This window comes from Lottia gigantea (genome assembly GCF_000327385.1).
Source record: "Lottia gigantea unplaced genomic scaffold LOTGIsca_16, whole genome shotgun sequence".
NCBI classification, from domain to species: Eukaryota; Metazoa; Mollusca; class Gastropoda; family Lottiidae; genus Lottia; species Lottia gigantea.
The window spans coordinates 2,175,770-2,195,884 of record NW_008707965.1 but is presented as its reverse complement, the minus strand read 5'-3'; the positions used below and the strand labels follow the sequence as shown (position 1 = coordinate 2,195,884).

Genomic DNA, 20,115 nt, shown 5'->3' with positions numbered 1-20,115 from the left:
TCTTTCACATAACCATTGGGACAGGCTTTACATTTATACATTGGACATACTGAAATAAACATAAAATATACATGTATCACACAATTTTCAACCCAACCCACGAGGTAGTGATAATGGCATTGATTTGATCTTTTCCCATAAGTTCAATCTCAAAATTCAAAGAGAATAATGGAGATGAAATTTGACATGCATAAGATATACGTTATACTAGCAGTCAGTCATAAGAACCTGAACTTATCGGAAGTGCAGACGATGGACTTATCCTTTGGCCATTTACAATGCCACACAATAACATATTATGATTCTACCCAATTTAATCTCAGATTCTATCAATATAGCGGCTTGCCTTTCCCTGGGGACCGTGTTTTATTAAGTAGTCCTTGGATTGTGGGTAAAATTCAGATATAAAGGTTGCGTTTTGTGGTTTTTCTGCAGTCATCTGCAGATCAAAAAAACAAACCGAAACATCCATATCTTTAATTTAGTTATGATATCTGGTAATGTATAAGTGAGGGACCAACCTGGTTTTCTTTTACACCTACATCGTCGGCAGCCATTTCCATCTGTAGAGTAAGTTCTACCGTATTTACATGATCGACAGCTAATCAGAGAAGTAAATCGGGGACATTTACTAGCTGAAATAAGAAAAATAGATCCTAAAATTTCTGGATACACTTCACATGGTTTACACTTTTTCACTTTTCGACACACCTGACGTCATGACCCCTTTGTCACGTTTATTACACTGCGAATTCAAGTTTTACCATTCGTATGAACATTATGCTACAGATCAATCAAATCGTCTCTCTTGTCAAGCGTTCTTTGAAAAGTGATGCCGAGTTTTCAAATTCAGTCCCAAAGTGTCTTCGCGTGTTCCAGAATAATACACATTCCCTGTCCCACTAACAACATGCGTTCCTGTACCAAAATCCAATCAAAATTTTGGAGCCAATAATGACATCTATAATTAACTAGATATAGATACGAAAACCACTTACGTTTACATCTGCAAATCGGACATCCACGACTGTTTGTTACAAAACCGTTAGGGCAAAACATTCGGCAAATTGGCCCGCATCGTGTAGGAGGAAACACAGATAATTTGCTCGGTTTGACTTCAGTTGGATCGGCAGGCGGGCCGTCTGGTTTAGGAGGCGACAAAGCTGAAAAAGGAACAACCGCATGAATACACAGACTGGTTAAATAAACTATTTAAAGCAATATATGAGTCTTCACCATTATCCAAAACCAAAGTCGATCGTCACCGGTACCACACCTCAAAATTTCGCTTAGTAGTTCATAGGACCACTTGAGCGCCAGGTGAATAGGTAGAGTCTGTCCCCCAACCCTATGCTCATGATGTATGTTTTTGATATTTGTGAATAAAGTATTATTTACGAAAAGAAAAGTTGAAAATATTGAGAAAGTTTAAATATAACAGAACATACCAGAAGAATAGGACACGACTGAAAGAACACCAAGTAAAAGTACAGCAGACTTCATCTTGAAACATTAAATAGTTTAAATAATAGAATTTTCAAACACAGTTACTTATATACACTCATAGGTCTTTACCGGCAGCTGGCACTGTCAACATCCTTTTACGTCATATTTCTAATATTGCACAAAAATCAGGTCAAAGAGGAAAGATAGTTTGGATTGGTTCATCACTAAAAAGGACGGCTTTGATTGGTGAAGAAAGCGGATGTATTTGACCTAATTCTCATGAATATTAGTGAATAAACATCCATCATTTTGATATATTTGTTTACATCAGGATATGACTGAATCGTTTATTTTTTCTGGAGATTTCTCGTGTTGACATATTACAGGTATCTTTTTACTTTCCTCTTCTACGACGTCATTTTATGGTTTTACATAGTTTTTTATTTATTAATATCTGCCCTAACAAGGTCACCAGGCTTATAGTACACTAGTCCGGTGTGACTTAAATTTAGGTGGGCCACGGGACATTGGGGCTAGCTTAGTCGCTTGGCAACTAACTGGATTCGTTGTTGACGAGCACAGCACAGCTCATTAAAAAATTGAACAACCTCTAGCATCTGCGATCAAATGGATGGTAGTGGCTTCCGTTCGCTCAGGCGGACGATCAGATCAAGTTAAATAGAAGCATGGACAATTGATGTCAGCTACGATTTGTCCGTCGTCAGTGCGCGTAGGTCGAGCAAATCAACTCTGGTCTGGTTGCGCGGCTGCAAGTTTTTCGGGCAAAAATGTCATTACTATAGGCTAGAAATTCGGGTAATCTCAGATGTTTTGCACCACCACCCCACCCCCCTCACCTCGGACGTAAACCTAGCTCCGACACTGTTCTATTCTCGGCAGTCTTGGCAGTCTAATAGCCTTGAATAAGTGATCGTCGCATTATTCCAGTTGTAAATATAATATAAATGGGTACGTATAATACGGGAGAGATTTGTAATTTTGCTATCCTAGTATTTTCTTTCCTATGTCTCTATGACGTTTACATATCTATTTGCCCTTACAAGGTGACCTAGTTTATATTACACGTATTCCTTGAAAACTGATTAAGAAAAGCGGACATGTGTAAATAAAAATGAAAAATTTAAGAAAAAAAGAAAAAAAAAAACAACCCAATCATTTCATTTCAACTATAAAATTGTGAGCCAAGCCCGATTCTGATTTATCAAACGTTTTTTTATCGGAGGACGAAAAATCTTTTCTTTTTGATTGAACTCCCATCGGTGATTTTGACCTTTAAATTTTGATATTTTCGTCGATTGGTCTGTTCAGTTGGAGATCTTTGCCACTTAATTTGTTGAAACTAAAATCTTCCGAAACGCCGGTGAAAAGTTCTGCCCCACCACTTTCCTCGTTTTTCTATTTCTATAGCTATTGCACTCATAGTTTAGAATAATCCATAGCTTTGTAAATGTGCAGATGGTAAAAATTTCAAGACCACAAATATATAAAACTGTTGAAAGAACATTGTAAATAAGGCGAGATTTCTGGTTTAATTCTTTAAGCTTCAAGTCGTTGCTCCTGAGGGTTCAGGGTTCATATGTCGAGATAATACCTTCAGATTTCTAAACCCAGTTTTCCCTGCAAGTGATGCAGATCGGAGGGGCTGGCATGGCAAAAGCGACTAATCGTTAAGATGGGACAATAAACTGTGGTCCCGTGTGCTACAGGTTGTGCACGTTACAGATACCTCGACAGTTGGAAACAACAAAGAGCAGACTAATGTGGCTGTCCTGACGAGATTACCACTATTGCATGTTGCACGACTTTGACCGTTTTCATTAGCCTCTTTATAGATTCAGAAGAGTAGGATGTAAACCACATTCATTTCATTTCAGTTTTGTGAATGTAAGCTCTTGTGAAAGTAGATAACTCTAGATAAATCTTCACTTAAATCTAAAGACAAAACAGTGCCTATCCATTACTACATCGGCCAACGAACGAATCAAATCTTGCATAGCCGTCTTCGCCTCTCTTGTGGTGATAAGTACCTCAGACATATCTCCGACAACCCGGAATGCTTTTGCGGACATCAATTTGAAGATGCATATCACCATCTCCTAAAATACCCTTTATATTTAGATGCACACCGCCGCTCTATTCTTCTGCTTCAACCAAAACTTATTAATCTAAACAACCTATTATATGGAACAAATATTCAAACTGAATCTTTAGAAATATTTGATCATGTCCACTCATTTCTGTCTTTTAGTAAACGCTTCTAATTTTCCCCTAAAAGAGAACGTGTGTGGCTTCTCAAAAATACTATTATATATTACTATTTCCTTGTTCATTGTTGTACAATATGTAAAGCATATAGGTTAGTATTATGATTTATAATAATGTTAATATAATGTATATATTAACTTTCATTGTTTTTTGGAAAGGGGTTATATAGGCGTATGTCTGTTCTCCAAGCCTGTTCATATGTGTATGTGAATAAAATATTGTTTACAAAAAAAAACTCTACGGCAGTAATTACTTTGTCGCTGGGTCTCTGGATGGTTACATCCCTGGCACGTTTGTAGAGACTGCGAAGCTTATTTTGGGTTCTTGTTTTCCATTCAAACAATTTAAAAAATTAAAATATATTTTAATAAAAATAAAAAGACAACAAATTTATAAAATTGTATAGAAGTTGAAAGACCATTAAAAATTAGGCGAGATTTCTTCAAATTATCACGAGATCTGTGGTTAAATTCTTTAAGCTTCAGCTCGTGCTTTGTCGAAGGCTGGAAAGTAAAAAGAAATATTGTATTCGCAAAATAGTGTACTACTCACTAAAATGCTATATGTGGCATTGACACCGTTAACGCATAAATCTCCATTTCGTTTTCTGGCTGAAGTACTCTGCACGTAAATTATTTTGCTTCACTTACCAACAAGACAAGCTCTTAAGGTACACAAACTTCGTCCATTTCGACAGAAACAGGAGTTACAGTCCTTTTTATAACTTTCACCATTTTGATATACTCGACCACCGTCTCTACACGATCCTGTAACATAAAATTATAATTTGAACTGCCTCGCCAGTAAAATTGTCATCACATTGATTCAGTGCTTGTTCCCCAAATCTCGGAAAGCTGGCGTCCGCGAGCCCGTTTATTTGGTTCAACCAGTCCCTGTGGTTTCTGAGTTACTGTGTCTGGCCGATAACTAATGAATCCCACGTTTCTGCATATCCTGGGTTAATGAAGACTGTATTTAGTTGATACTGGATACTTAGTTTCAGGCTACAATACTTACCACCATTGCATGCTCGTTCAGTACAGAGTGTTTTACCGTTTAAACAGAAACAATTATTACAATCTTTCTTAAAACTTTGACCATTAGAATACGTTTTACCGTTGTAGGTACATGTAGCTGTAAACAGAAGAATTCAAATATAGTATAATATTAATTGATCACTTTTCCATAAGCGTCAGGACACATGCATGCCATTGAAACATCCTCTGTAAATGTTAATTTGACATCTACCTACCTACCCTCAATAAATTTTATGACTGGCCCTGAACGTGCAGATATCCAATTCGTATATCGCTTTCGAGAAACGGATAGAGCAAGATTAGTCGGTCTAATGTGGGTTTTTTCAACGTGTTGAAATAAGGCGCTTTGTAATCTAGCATAACATTTTTTGCGACATTTATAATTTAAGTCGTTCTCTTCTGACTATATTCTCTGACATCACGATTGTAGGGAAACCAAAGAGAAAATCAAGATATAGGATTTAATGACGGAAGGGGAAGGGAAAGGGAAAGGGAAGGGAAAGGGAAAGGGGAAGGGGAAGGGGTGTTAAACAATCGATCAAGGATCCTGAAAGGGGATATAGAAAGGAAATGCTTGGTAACTTCTGGGCTAATGGAAGGATGATCCGAACACTAACCCCCTGTTTTACAAGAACACAGCTTGCAGCCTCGACTATCTGTATTGTACCCATAGCTACACTTTCTAAAACATTCGAACGGTGGACAGATATCAACTGAAAATATCCAAATTCGAAATGAATATCTCTTGTCTAAGGTCGACTGATAAGCAGAGATTATTTTCTTGGAAAGGTGTCGAAAACACTTAATCTCGCAAACAATGGCTCATCTAAGATAGAGACTCGTTGAAACACTTTCATGGGCCCCAACCCCAGACAAAAAGTCCACAGGACCCCATTCTAATAGTTTAGCCATTGATAACCGTAAAGGTAAAAAATTCTATATATCGGTAGACATTTGAGAAACCTGATAAACTGGAGCATAGTTTGTACTTACTTGGTCTAGATATACATTGACATGTAGGACAGCCATTGGAATCTTTTTGGAAACCACTGGGACAGTCAATTCCTTCACATGGATTTCGTACATATACTGGACACACTGTAAAAGAAATAAAAACTTTGTGATAAACGGTTGAGATGTTACCCAATGACATTGGCCAGGAAGATGCTCTCCTACATATACGCTGGTTCAATAATCTAAAACAAGTAGATGGTCGACCGAGTAATACGTCTAGATAATAACTTCGACCTTGTATTTTCGACTCTCCAGGTCCGATGCAGGTTAAGGAGCTAACATTAAAAGTTTGGATGGACGGGACACTTTTTTAAGAGCCCAGTGTGCTATAGGTTGTACACCTTACATATCCCTCCTATAATTTTATAGCATCCCTGCTCGCAACGTGTACATCAAGAACGTTACAATATTTACAGTGTTCAGTTTGTATAGAGATAAATAAAAGCTACGAGGGGTTGACCTTTCTTTCTAAGGGTGAATCACCTACCTGGTTCTGGTGCTGGCTTACATTTACATGTACGACATCCGTCACTGCCGGTGAAATAGGTACGACCATAAGGACAGAAGAAACAGGATCTAGCTTTCAAACAGTTGTTGGCTGAAACAGAATCGATAAATATCAATGTTATATACCTGATGTCACCTGGTGATTCAGCTTGTGCTTGCAGATATATATTGTAATTGTACAGAACTATGATATTTGACTGGTTTGTGTTGGGTGGTATAGAAGATACTCTCCTACTTGCCATGGTCACAAGAAGAGAACATACTTCAATTATCAATATGAGTGATAAAGATTAAGTTAAAATGGAACTAATATGTACTTCGCTGTGTGCAAAGAGAAAATTACAACAATGTAAATTCGGAATAGACTTAAATTATAAAATGCTTACAAATAATTTTAAAAAAAAATGTTTAAAACACATAGTGCAATTGTTTCAGAGAGTAAAAAGAATAGTGTCATTTACAGTGATATTATTGACCAATCAGATTAGTTGAGGCTAGATACAAAAGTTACGATCTTTCTGAAAGCATCTCACGTTCTTGTTTGATGTTTTAACCCAATTGCAGATAATAATCAAGCAAATAATATTTATTACTTACGTTTACATCGACATGTGGGACAACCGCGACTATCCAAAACATTCCCATTAGGACACCAGATAGCACAAACTGGACCGCAGACTGGTCTGATGGGGTCAATAGGACGTGGGATTTTATCAATCAATCCTGGGAATATAGGGCCAATTATAGGTCCATCGGGGCCATCTGGTCCGATAGGGGTTAAAGCTGAAAAATGATAAACATTATCGTAAAAATCTTTAAGATAGGCGTCATCTTTAAGGAACATTAACTCTTAAAATTCTCAAACCTGTTCAATAAGAGTATGGTATATATTCATCAGTTGAACTTGCCAGGTGCCATGACTAAAGAATAGAATCTCTGGATAAAACGATACATCCATAAAATTAAATAATCATTGAAAATCGCTTCTAAGAATGTTTCAAAATTACTTATTTTAATGGATTATTACTTAGTTTTGTTGATTTATTGGATTATAGAGAGATTCTGGTGTATGGTAATGACAACAGTAAGTCCACTGATGCACAAAGACTTATTTTGGCCAAGTTTAAAACTTTTAATTTTTTGGTCATCCTTTGGTAGTATATCTTTATATATATATATATATACCGATATAGTAATAAATACCAAAATAAATCCTTATCTTTTTGAAGTTTGGTTATTCATTTATATATAGGCTACATGCATATCGTGTGGACCATAAAAACAATAACACCCATAGGGTTAGCTTTGATACGTTATACATAAAATAATCGTGTAATCGTTCCTTTCTCGGCCACCCGATATATTGGGTTAGCTTTAATATTTTTTAAAGAACACTGTGTTATTGTTTGATCTGACCACCCGATATACTATTGGTTTTTTTCTACAATTTCAGACAGGTTTCTTTTGCTTTAGGGGTAAATTGTTCACAATGTGAATTGTTGCATCATGGATTGAATAATAACATCTTTATATTTATCCTATCTTCATATCTAATACACCGCAATTAAGACATTGTCATTGCCCCCAGCAAGATAAAGTTATAACATGCGTAATTGAAATCTATAGTTTGTATGTCTGTAAAGATTTTATAGTAACGAAAATTCAAATCTTTATACACTAATTTTGGAATAAATAGTTTAGTAAACACATTAACTCAAAACAGTAAAAATGAAGTTACAATGTATATCGAGTCTAGCTGTGGCACTCAGACATTTCAATTGCTTGTGAATCTTCATTTCCCAGGTATAATCTATATGCGGCTTCTCTTTATAAAGTAATTGTCAAGAAATTTGTTTAATAATTTTTAGAATATTCTGCAGAAAATGTTTATTCAGTTAATTTTTATATAATTAAAATCGAAATATGCCATCGAAAAAAACATCTTTATCAAACATTTATAAGTCAAGTGAAAATACATACATATATTTTTAGTTATTCTATAAAAATTGAAATGTGCCTGGTTTCAAAAGAATCTAAATCCAATTTAAATCTAGAATACGTACCTTGGCAAGACACGACCAGAAGAGAGCTCACAATAAATACTGCAGACTTCATATTGGTGACAATAGAATTAAACTGATCTTAAATCGTGAAATTCATTACTTATATACCCTATAGAGATCCGCGTCGCACCTGTCAGCGAATCGACATTACGTTGTTACCTCTCACGATCTTCTCCGGCTTTAGGGTCAAATTCAGACACGCAATTTTGATTGGTTTAGAAAATAAAAGGAGTGTTTTTATTGGATGAAACAAACGGATGTTGATGACCTCTATTCTATCAAATGAACCATCTATAATCAAGATTGTTTACACTGTAAACTTGTCAACTCTCTCGAATTGCACATTACATAGATTTTGTTGATGTAATGTAATGTAAGTCATGTTTAACGTAAAAAGGTAATACGAGAATACTTCCTGATTAATTAGAAATGCAGTTTTTACGCCCCAAATGGTAAATAAAGACAAGTAACATAGTATAAAATGAAAGTAATTAGCAAACTCTAGTTTCGATTTCACCAGTTTCTGTCATTTCAAAGATAATCAAATTTAAATGCCATAGAGTAGGATTCTGTAATAATCAAATTTACAAATTTTTTTCAGTGGTCAGCATTTTTAACAGCCGGAATACAATCTAAGACTTCCAGTTCTATTTTGGAGGTCGATAATTCATCTCATACAAAAATGATGGCGATTCTGAAAACATGGTAGTCAGGGAGTAGATTTAGTACGTTGTGAATTCTATTTTCGTTATTGTCAAAAGTAAGCAGAAATAAGACCTATTTTGTAAATTAACTTTGGTACAAGTTGCGTCCCTTGTATAACGAAGTGTCATTAGAAAAGCTACGTCTGTGTTTTTGCTTCAACTGGGGGTAATCAATTGACAGTGGGTTTAGTACAGTGGTGTAACCTATTTTCGTGCATATAAGGATTCAACACCGAATTTTGTCAAAGTTAATGCGTCACCTATTTTCGTGTACAATGTTTGATCTACAAATAAGTCGAGAAAAACACGTTGTTTGGATACCGGGTGGTATAATTAACTTCTCTTAGTATTTATCTTTAATATCAATTCATTATAACTAGTGACAATTCCTTCAAAGAACCACGATTTTAAAAAGAAATAGTGACTGACAAAATAAGATATGTAGCGTGATTTATTGCTAAAAGTCACTGAAACAACATAAGAATATGGCCCACTTTGTGTTCCATAGAAATTTTCTGCTGACACGGAATTCGCTAGTTGATCACGTGACTTCATTCGTTGGACTACATTCTAGCAGACGACACTTGGAATTCCGATTACCACTTGGGATTATAAGGAAATTCGGCCGTTAAAAAATGGTGACGTTTGGTAATAACTGAAATCCGCCATTTTGTATATGTCAAAGTAAACATTAATACATTTTACCTTGCTTGAAACTACTGGATTCATTCTACTAGCTGACATTGTAGAGATAACCCATGTTTATCAAAACAAGCAAATGCGGAGGTCACGCGAGGTCGCACATGGAAATTATTAATCCTTTTCGGAAATGCACGAAAAATAGCTTAGCACGAAATTAGGTTATTTGACTGTATAAGTAGTAAAGTCTTTGGTTTTAGACTATAAGAACTAAAAGGTTAAAATGGGTGTTTGCACCGATTTACATGAATTGGTATATTTTTAGACATCCATATTATAATTTTAAAGCAGCGGTGTGACTGAATCATAGGGTAAAAAAATTGAATCAGAAATTTTTCTATTTCTATAGCTATTGCACTCATAGTTTAGAACAATCCATATATAGCTTTGTAAATGTGCAGATGTTAAAAACATCAAGACAACAAATATATAAAACTGTTGAAAGAACATTGTAAATAAGGCGAGATTTCTGGTTTTATTCTTTAAGCTTCAAGTCGTTGCTACTGAAGGTTCAGGGTTCATATGTCGAGATAATACCTTCGGATTTCTAAACCAAGTTTCCCCTGTCAGTGATGCAGGTCGGAGGGGCTGACATGGCAAAAGCGACTTATCGTTAAGATGGGACAATAAACTGTTGCCCAGTGTGCTACAAGTTGCACACGTTACAGATACCTCGAGAGTTGGAAACAATAAAGAGCAGACTAATGTGGCTGTCCTGACGAGATTACCACCATTGCATGTTGCACGACTTTGACCGTTTTCATTAGCCTCTTTATAGATTCAGAAGAGTAGGATGTAAACCACATTCATTTCATTTCAGTTTTGTAAATGTAAGCTCTTGTGAAGGTAGATAACTCTACGACAGTAATTACTTTGTCGCTGGGTCTCTGGATTGTCACATCCCCGTCACGTTTGGAGAGACTACGCAGCTCATCATGCTATTTTTTTTTCCATTAAAACAATTTAAAACATTGAAATATATTTTATTAAAAATATAAAGACAACAAATTTATAAAATAGTATAGAAGTTGAATGGCCATTACAAATTAGGCGAGATTTCTTCAAATTATCACGAGATCTGTGGTTTAATTCTTTAAGGCTGGAAAGTAAAAAGAAAATATAGTATTTACCAAGAAGAGTGTACTAGTACTACTCACTAAAATTCTATATTGATACAGTGGTTATAACGAAACAGGCCTATAATGAAAGTGGTCATGAGTTCCGAACGCAACACATAAGTCGATTTTTGACCGCTATTCTTAAACGCAACTAGTGATCGTTATGGTGTGAGAGTACCATTAGCTAAAAAACTTTCAGGAAGAAAGAGAGAATGCATGGGAGTGGGCGCCTTTGTCGTAGAATGATGTCTTAAAAATTGTCCATGATTGCAGAGCGTTTCCCGTAATCAGTACGATTGGTACGACTTAAAACTTCATATTATTTCAAAGCAGATGGCATTGACACAGTTAACGCATAAATCTCCATTTCGTTTTCTGGCTGAAGTACTCTGGACGTAAATTATTTTACTTCACTTACCAAGACAAGCTTTTGAGGTACACAAACTTCGTCCATTTCGACAGAAACAGGAGTTACAGTCCTTTTTATAACTGTCACCATTTTGATATACTCGACCCCCGTCTCTACACGATCCTGTAACATAAAATTATAATTTGACACTGTCCAAGTTACTCAGATATTTAATTCAAACTCTTTACAGACCAATATGCAACATTTCGTTTTGAAATTTCGTGTGCGTGGGTTGGGGCCTCTTCCACAGGATCGTCTCTTAAACATATGCTCTCCTGCATTTTTTCTAGGGTTGGGACCTCCTTAGAAGTAGTGACCCGTGGTTTTGATTTAACCAGTTCCTATGGTAGTTAAGTAGGTTTCTGCATTTTCTGGGTTAATGAAGACGGTATTTAGTTGATACTAGAGAAAGAGTTTCAGATTACAATACTTACCCCAGCATGCTCGTTCAGTACAGAGTGTTTTACCATTTAAACAGAAACAATTATTACAATCTTTCTTAAAACTTTGACCATTAGAATACGTTTTACCGTTGTAGGTACATGTAGCTGTAAACAGAAGAATTCAAATATAGTATAATATTAATTGATCACTTTTCCATAAGCGTCAGGACACATGCATGCCATTGAAACATCCTCTGTAAATGTTAATTTGACATCTACCTACCTACCCTCAATAAATTTTATGACTGGCCCTGAACGTGCAGATATCCAATTCGTATATCGCTTTCGAGAAACGGATAGAGCCAGATTAGTCGGTCTAATGTGGGTTTTTTCAACGTGAACAGAAGAATTAAAATATAGTAAAATATTAATTGACTTGTCCACTAACGTTAGGACACATGTATGCCAGTGAAACATCCTCTCTAAACCGACATATTTGAAAAATACCGACCGAATCACTATATTACCTATAGAAGTAAACTGTATCAACTACCAAACCAAAAACACAGAACCATCGGAATTGAACCAATCCAACTACCAACAACTACCTAGTTTGTGATATCAGCATCCGCTGGAGGCGAATGTTAATTTGACATATACCTACCTACCCTCAATAAATTGTGAAGTTTTATGACTGGCCCTGAACGTGCAGATATCCAATTCGTATATCGCTTCCTAGAAACGGATAGAGCCAGATTAATGTGGGGGTTTCAACCCGATAGTACTTTTGAAATTTGTGTTGAAATAAGGCGCTTTATAATCTAGCATAACATCTTTTGCGACATATAAGTCGTTTTCTTTTGATTATATTCTCTTTCATCACGATTGTAGGGAAAACCAAAGAGAAAATCAAGATATAGGATTTAATGGGGGAAGGGGAAGGGGTGTTAAACAATCGATCAAGGATCCTGAAAGGGGATATAGAAAGGAAATGCTTGGTAACCCCTGGGCTAATGGAAGGATGATCCGAACACTTACCCCCTGATTTACAAGAACACAGCTTGCAGCCTCGACTATCTGTATTGTACCCATAGCTACACTTTCTAAAACATTCTAACCGTGGACAGATATCAACTGAAAATATCCAAATTCGAAATAAATATTTCATGTCTAAAGTCGACTGATAAGCAGAGATTATTTTCTTGAGATGTTACCCAATGACATTTGCCAGGAAGATGCTCTCCTACATATACGCTGGTTCAATAATCTAAAACGGGTAGATGGTCGACCGAGTCATACGTCTAGATAATAACTTCGACCTTGTATTTTCGACTCTCCAGGTCCGATGCAGGTTAAGGAACTAACATTAAAAGTTTGGATGGACGGGACACTTTTTTAAGAGCCCAGTGTGCTATAGGTTGTACACCTTACATATCCCTCCTATAATTTCATAGCATACCTGCTCACAACGTGTACATCAAGAACGTTACAATATTTACAGTGTTCAGTTTGTATAGAGCTAAATACAAGCTACGAGGGGATGACCTTTCTTTCTAAGGGTGAATCACCTACCTGGTTCTGGTGCTGGCTTACATTTACATGTACGACATCCGTCACTGCCGGTGAAATAGGTACGACCATAAGGACAGAAGAAACAGGATCTAGCTTTCAAACAGTTGTTGGCTGAAACAGAATCGATAAATATCAATGTTATATACCTGATGTCACCTGGTAATTGTGCTTGCAGATATTTATTGTAATTGTACAGAACTATGATATTTGACTGGTTTGTGTTGGGCGTTATAGAAGAAGATAATCTCATATAGAAGCACTGAGCAAGGTTACAAGAAGAAAACATATTATCAATATAGGTAATAAGATTAGATTAAAATGCAACTAAAATGTATTTCGCTGTGATCAAAGAGAAAATTACAACAATATAAATTCTGAATAGACTGAAATTATACAATGCTTACAAATAGAGATAATACGAAATTTTTTTAACACATAATGCAATTGTTTCAGAGAGTAAAAAGAATGGTGTTATTAGCAGTGATATTATTGACCAATCAGATTAGTTGAGGTTAGATACGAAAGTTACGATCTTTCTGAAAGCATCTCACGTTCTTGTTTGATGTTTTAACCCAATTGCAGATAATAATCAAGCAAATAATATTTATTACTTACGTTTACATCGGCATGTATGACAACCGAGACTATCCACAACATTTCTATTACGACACCAGATATCACAACCTGAACCGCAGATGTGTCTGATGGGGTCAAAAGGACGTTGGAATTTATGAATCAGTCCTGGAACTATAGGCCCATCGTCGGGGCCACCGGGTCCAAAGGGGCCACCGGGGCCAAAGGGGCCATCGGGGCCACCGGGGCCATATGGTCCATAGGGGTCACCGGGGCCACCTGGTCCGATAGGGGTTAAAGCTGAAAAATGATAAACATTATCGTAAAAATCTTTAAGATAGACGTCATCTTTAAGGAACATTAACTCTTAAAATTCTCAAACCTGTTCAATAAGAGTATTGTATATATTCATCAGTTGAACTTGCCATGACTAAAGAATAGAATCTCTGGATAAAACGATATATCCATAAAATTAAATAATCATTGAAAATCGCTTCTAAGCATGTTTCAAAATTACTTATTTTAATGGATTATTACTTAGTTTTGTGGATTTATTGGATTATGTTTTAGCGAACACCTTTATCAAACATTTATAAGTCAAGTGAAAATACATACATATATTTTTAGTTATTCTATATAAATTGAAATGTGCCTGGTTTCAAAAGAATCTAAATCCAATTTAAATCTTAAATACGTACCTTGACAAGACACGACCAGAAGAGCGCTCACAATAAATACTGCAGACTTCATATTGGTGACAATAGAATTAAACTGATCTTAAATCGTGAAATTCATTACTTATATACCCTATAGAGATCCGAGTCGCACCTGTCAGCGAATCGACATTACGTTGTTACCTCTCACGATCTTCTCCGGCTTTAGGGTCAAATTCAGACACACAATTTTGAAATTAAAAGGAGTGCTTTTATTGAATAAAACAGGCGGATGTTGATGACCTCTATTCTATCAATTGAACCATCTATGATTAAGATTGTTTACACTGTAAACTTGTCAACTCTTTCGAATTGCACATTACATAGATTTTGTTGATGTAATGTAATGTAGGTCATGTTTAACGTAAAAAGGTAATACGAGAATCAATTAGAAATGCAGTTTTTACGCCCCAAATGGTAAATAAAGACAAGTAATATAATGTTTATTGAAGAAGCAATGAAGAGAAGTAGAAAAGATTCATATCAGCTTTATTTTCAAACACATTTCTTACACTAAAAAAACCGGAATACAAAAAAAAAACGAAAACGAAAATTTGGCATACATAAAAGTTGGAATGTGACCGTTTCAACTACGATCCCGAACAGCCGGAATACAATCTAAGACTTCCAGTTCTATTTTGGAGGTCGATATTTCATCTCATACAAAAATGATTGCGATTCTGAAAACATAGTATTCGGAGAGTAGATCTAGTACGTGCTGTATGCTTTTATTAATTCCTTCCCTCACTATAAGTAGTATTTTCTGAATTCTAATTTCGTTATTGTCAAAAGTAAGCAGAAATAAGACCTATTTTGTAAATTAACTTTGGTACAAGTTGCGTCCCTTGTTATACGAAGTGTCATTAGAAAGCTACGTCTGTGTTTTTGCTTCAACTCGGGCTCATCAATTGACAGTCTCTGGTAAGAAGAGCGGGCTGGTGTAATTCACCACATAAAGTTGAAAAGTGGGGTGTAGTTTACAGTAAAGTGTTTGTTTTACATTTTAAATAGCCAATGTAAATAGCTATATTAAAAAAAAACTGTTTTTAGAAAATGTAAATATTGCCAGTCAGTGCATTTATTTTTTTGCGAATTATTGTATTTTCTTTTGTATTTGTATATTATTATGCTATGTAAATATATTACTATGTTAATAAACATTTTCAAAGAAAAAAAAACATAGGAAGGCAGGACTCCGTTATAATTCCTGTTTGTATGAAGACGGCAAACACTACCCCTTTAAAGAATGAATCAGGAACAATATATTATGTTTTATTGCTATTAATACATATTAGATAACTTAATAAAAATATTTTATGAAAGATAACAATATATATTCTCAAGCCTCATTCATATTACGTCATCTGAAATCCGCTCGATTCATTATGGTTCAACCAAACCAACTTCAATTTCTGGTGTTAGATCTGTTCGATTCGTAGGGCATTTTACAGTAACAATTTTTCTTCTGACGTTAATGTTCTGAACATTGGATTGCGGGAAAAATTGACTTAAATCAGTTCCAATTGAAACCATGTACAAATGAAAACAAAACAATACATCGACGCATAAGTTTTGAAAAACATTTGCTTATTGGGTCGTTATATAATTCGTAGAATGAAATGGTTCAGACACTTTCTTCTGGGAATCTTATATCGAGTGAATTTCAATCGACAAATTGTATGGCATATGCTGGAAATAAAGGGAGCTAACCTCCTAACCTGATTTAATATTGTTATAAGGCACTTTTACAATCCATGTGATAGAAACATTTTAAGGGTTGTTATTATTTAATATCAAAAATATAAAACGAGTCCATATAACATATTTGACTAGTCAATTGAAAGTGCTCTGCGACGACGATGAATGCTGGCACAGCCTAAAGAAAAAATCGACTGGAGTGAAACTAATGCTTTTTTAATATATCCCCATTTTGTCAGTCGGCTTTCTCTTGAAATTTGAAATCCCTTCCAATCTCATTTAATCAATAAATTACAAATGAATTTAAATATAAAGTTAAATTAAGAAAGTAAGAAAAAATAACACGAATATCAGACTTGCTGCTGCTCGTGAAGTTCCGCCATTTGTACATGCATTATCATTGGTTGGCGTTGCCAGTGACGTCATATCTATGAAATAAAACAACATGGCGGTCTAAATGACTCGTTTTAAATTTCCCATTACCATAATTGTCCAACCAGTACACCGAGACTGTATAGGGAATTCAGAACAATGACAACGAAGACTAAACTACTGACTTGGACAACCAGTCCCTAATGAAATAAATAGAAATAAATGGAGTTTAACACCCTACTATTCCGTACCGTATTAGTCTAACGTCATGCAGTGTACAGTGGGTAAAAATGTTTATTTGGAACGGTAGTATAAGGCTACTCTTTTCGATTTCAGCTGTGACAATATATAATTTACATAATCCAATTGGTTATTGATTATCTGATTGGTAAGAGACAAGTATCACGCTTAAACGGTTAAATTAAAATTAGACCAAACTTTCGTTCCGTTTTTTATAATAGCATCATAATAATCATTTATTAATGTAGCCATTTCAGATAGGGTCTAACGACGTTCCTCTTGAACGTTTGTCAAATTAACCTTTTGACCTAATTCGATGACGTCTGCGTTAACCAATCAAATTTCTATCGTCTACAGCGCTTGTAATTAGTGGTGTTTATCAGGTTAGATCAAAAGGTTAATTTGACCAACGTTCAAGAGGGCTGTCGTTAGACCCTTACGGAAGGAGCTACACTAAAAATAAAAGCTAATTAAAAAAAACCGGAACGAACATTTTGTCTAATTTTAATTAGACTGCACGCTTTAAAAGACGTGAGTCGACTTAAAAAAATTCTACTTTCTATATTTTTAGAATCTGAAAGAATGCTCATCAAAGATGGAAACCAAATTATTCCGTGCATTTACCTAAACCATGATTCTGTCTGTGACATATTTTATAGAAACAGCTACCGCTACCCAAAAACAAACTTATTGCATCTCTGTACGTCTGTTATGTAGTGTGGGTTGCTATAGCAAACCCGGCATCACCTCCACTTTTATGATTGCGAACTACGTCTGGGGCATGCTCTTTGTTAAACGATGTATAACAAACCAGCGACATGGACCATAGGGAGCTACCATCAACACATCTCTAAGCTTTTGATACTAACTATGAAAATGTCATTTTGTACTTACCTGGTTTTAATAATGGAACTATAGACGACCAAAAATTACATTGCTGTGCTCTGAGACCAGTTTGAATATAGTCTTGTGTAGTATTATCTAATATAGCGTACTCTTGTCTGGAGTCTGTGTAAACTGGCCAGTTTGCTACCGTGGCACTATTTGGATCTCTAAAAAAATTAAAAATGCATTGATGAAACATTTCATTCTGTTAAAACCAAATGCAATTTCCGTGAGATCAATCCTTTTCATATTTATGTGAATAAATTATTGAAATAGCAATATTAAAACAGAACCTTAAAAAACATGTTGTTACTCATAGGTTCACGCTTTGCGATCTCCAGACAAGTTCAAATGTGTATTTATTTTAAGGACGAAATGTGGTCCATGCGTCCCCTTCATTTACATTGTTCACTGTCACTTACCCTGTTTTGGCGAAATTTGACCAATACGTCATAACCCTTTTACTGAAATCTACTTCCGCCGATGTGTATCCAAGTGATTCATTTAGGGGTAAACCAAACACTACTTCGACCTCGTATCCGTGAGGCACCCCCATCCATTCAGGCCAGGGTAAATTGCTCATGCGCTCTTCAAACGAATATAGATACACTTTGCTTGACTGTGCTGCTATATGAGCATATTGCATCACTGGACATTTAAACGTCTGATCACCCATAATGTCGTCCATAATATCGCGATAGTTTCTAAACTCAGACGGCGTCGATTCTGCGTAAAGGGCGATAACTGCCTTTTTGACGTTGTCATTGGCTTCAGGCAATAATGAATCAATGGCTGTCACAAATTCGGAATAATTTAAACTCCGATTGTTTACTAAGGCAAAATATTGAGGTAAACCATATATAAGCCAGTATGATCCTTCGTCTTTCACAACCCCTAATAATACATCCACCTTTTTATACTCGTCCCTCTTAAACAGAGAATCCGGATCGTCCGTCAGAAACTCGCCATCGACTACTGGGGGAAATGGGACTCCTAGAAACCCAGTCACGGAGACTGCAAACTGGTTGTCACTTAGCTCGACTGGAGATTTCGACATCAAACATTCTAACATCGCGTCCTTGTCATTCACTGGACATTTGAAAAATAAGGCAAAATCTCTCGCTCGCGATTCGGCGGTATCATTAGAGGTTAGAGTCCAATATACAGGAACAGCCGAACTCATCATGATTGATCTATTGAAGAAATCAAACGATCCTGAGCTTAACGAATGATACCCAGCACTAGCAGCCCCGGCACTCTCTCCAAATAGCGTAATTCTAGACTTATCACCACCAAATAATTCAATATTCCTAAATATCCATCTTAATGCCAATTGTTGGTCCAGAAGTCCCATGTTTCCAGGAGCAGCTTGAGTACCCATGTACAGGAAGCCCAATGGCCCAGTTCGGTAGTTAATAGACGCAACAATGACGTCTGAATGAGCAGCTAAATATTTCCCATCATACACCTCGAGTGTTGGAGTTCCGGCAAAGAATCCCCCACCAAAAATCCAGATCATGGTCGCCATGGGAGTAGTTGAATTGGAGGAATTTCCACGTGGTACCCAAATATTGAGGTATAAGCAATCTTCACTCATGTTCGTGTTTGGGTTCCACATTTCAACACCGGGTCTTCTATCAAACGACGTATCAATGAAGGTATAGCAGGAATTATGTGGCGTTTTCACATGAAGAGTTTCGTTCCATTGTTGCACATCCACTGGTCTCTTAAACCGGAGATTCCCAACAGGTGGTGTTGCAAAGGGTATTCCCAGGTACGTATCAACCTCTACATCCAAGACGGTTTGGGTGAATCCTTCAACGGTTCCATGAGTAGTGACGATCTGAGGTTGAGCTTCCACCGTCTCGTGAACGAAGCCACCAATCGTCAATATCACCACTGAGATAGCTGGACCCAGTAAAAACATGGTGACCCTGAAAAATACATTGTCATTATACAGATTATTAATTCCTCTGATTAATTGCACAAAAGATACTCACATCCTCCCAGGTGAGACTACAAATCATTCTTAATCCTATTCACGAAGAAAGCGTCGTGATGTCGTGGCTATCAAGGATATAGTAATGTGATTCCCAATTCATGAACTTCCCGTCCTTATCCTACTAACGATTTCCCCTGATACGCCGACGGCCGTAATTCAAAAATATCCCGACAATATTTGGTAGTCCCATTCTCGTGGTCGCTGCAACCCACAGGGTTATAACCACGTTGAAAGCAAAACTTTGATTTTTCTTCACATATTATATTTCCTAAATCGGTTTTCCTTTTTCTAATTTTCTTCATTTCAATATGCTATGCTTAGCAGGGGATCTTAAAGCCAGCTTAATGCGTATCATGCTTTTGGAGTTTGCAAAGAACTCAAGGCCCCTTAGCTG

At 36.2% G+C, this 20,115-nt stretch overlaps 2 protein-coding genes across 2 annotated transcripts; both read right to left on the bottom strand.

Moving 5' to 3' along the window:
- Window positions 1-435: 435 nt before the first annotated feature.
- Window positions 436-12,834, bottom strand: LOTGIDRAFT_113221 (hypothetical protein; the record flags this gene model as incomplete). The annotated part of the gene is made up of 6 exons (XM_009050994.1): window positions 436-635; window positions 999-1,115; window positions 5,387-5,482; window positions 5,778-5,867; window positions 6,888-6,973; window positions 12,701-12,834. 6 exons carry the CDS (start codon window positions 12,832-12,834, stop codon window positions 436-438), a joined length of 723 nt encoding a protein of 240 aa, XP_009049242.1.
- A 4,868-nt stretch (window positions 12,835-17,702) lies between these two features.
- Window positions 17,703-19,646, bottom strand: LOTGIDRAFT_113227 (hypothetical protein; the record flags this gene model as incomplete). Its single annotated transcript, XM_009050993.1, has 2 exons — window positions 17,703-17,886; window positions 18,142-19,646. The coding sequence occupies 2 exons, from the start codon at window positions 19,644-19,646 to the stop codon at window positions 17,703-17,705; spliced, it is 1,689 nt and encodes a 562-aa protein (XP_009049241.1).
- Window positions 19,647-20,115: the final 469 nt, after the last annotated feature.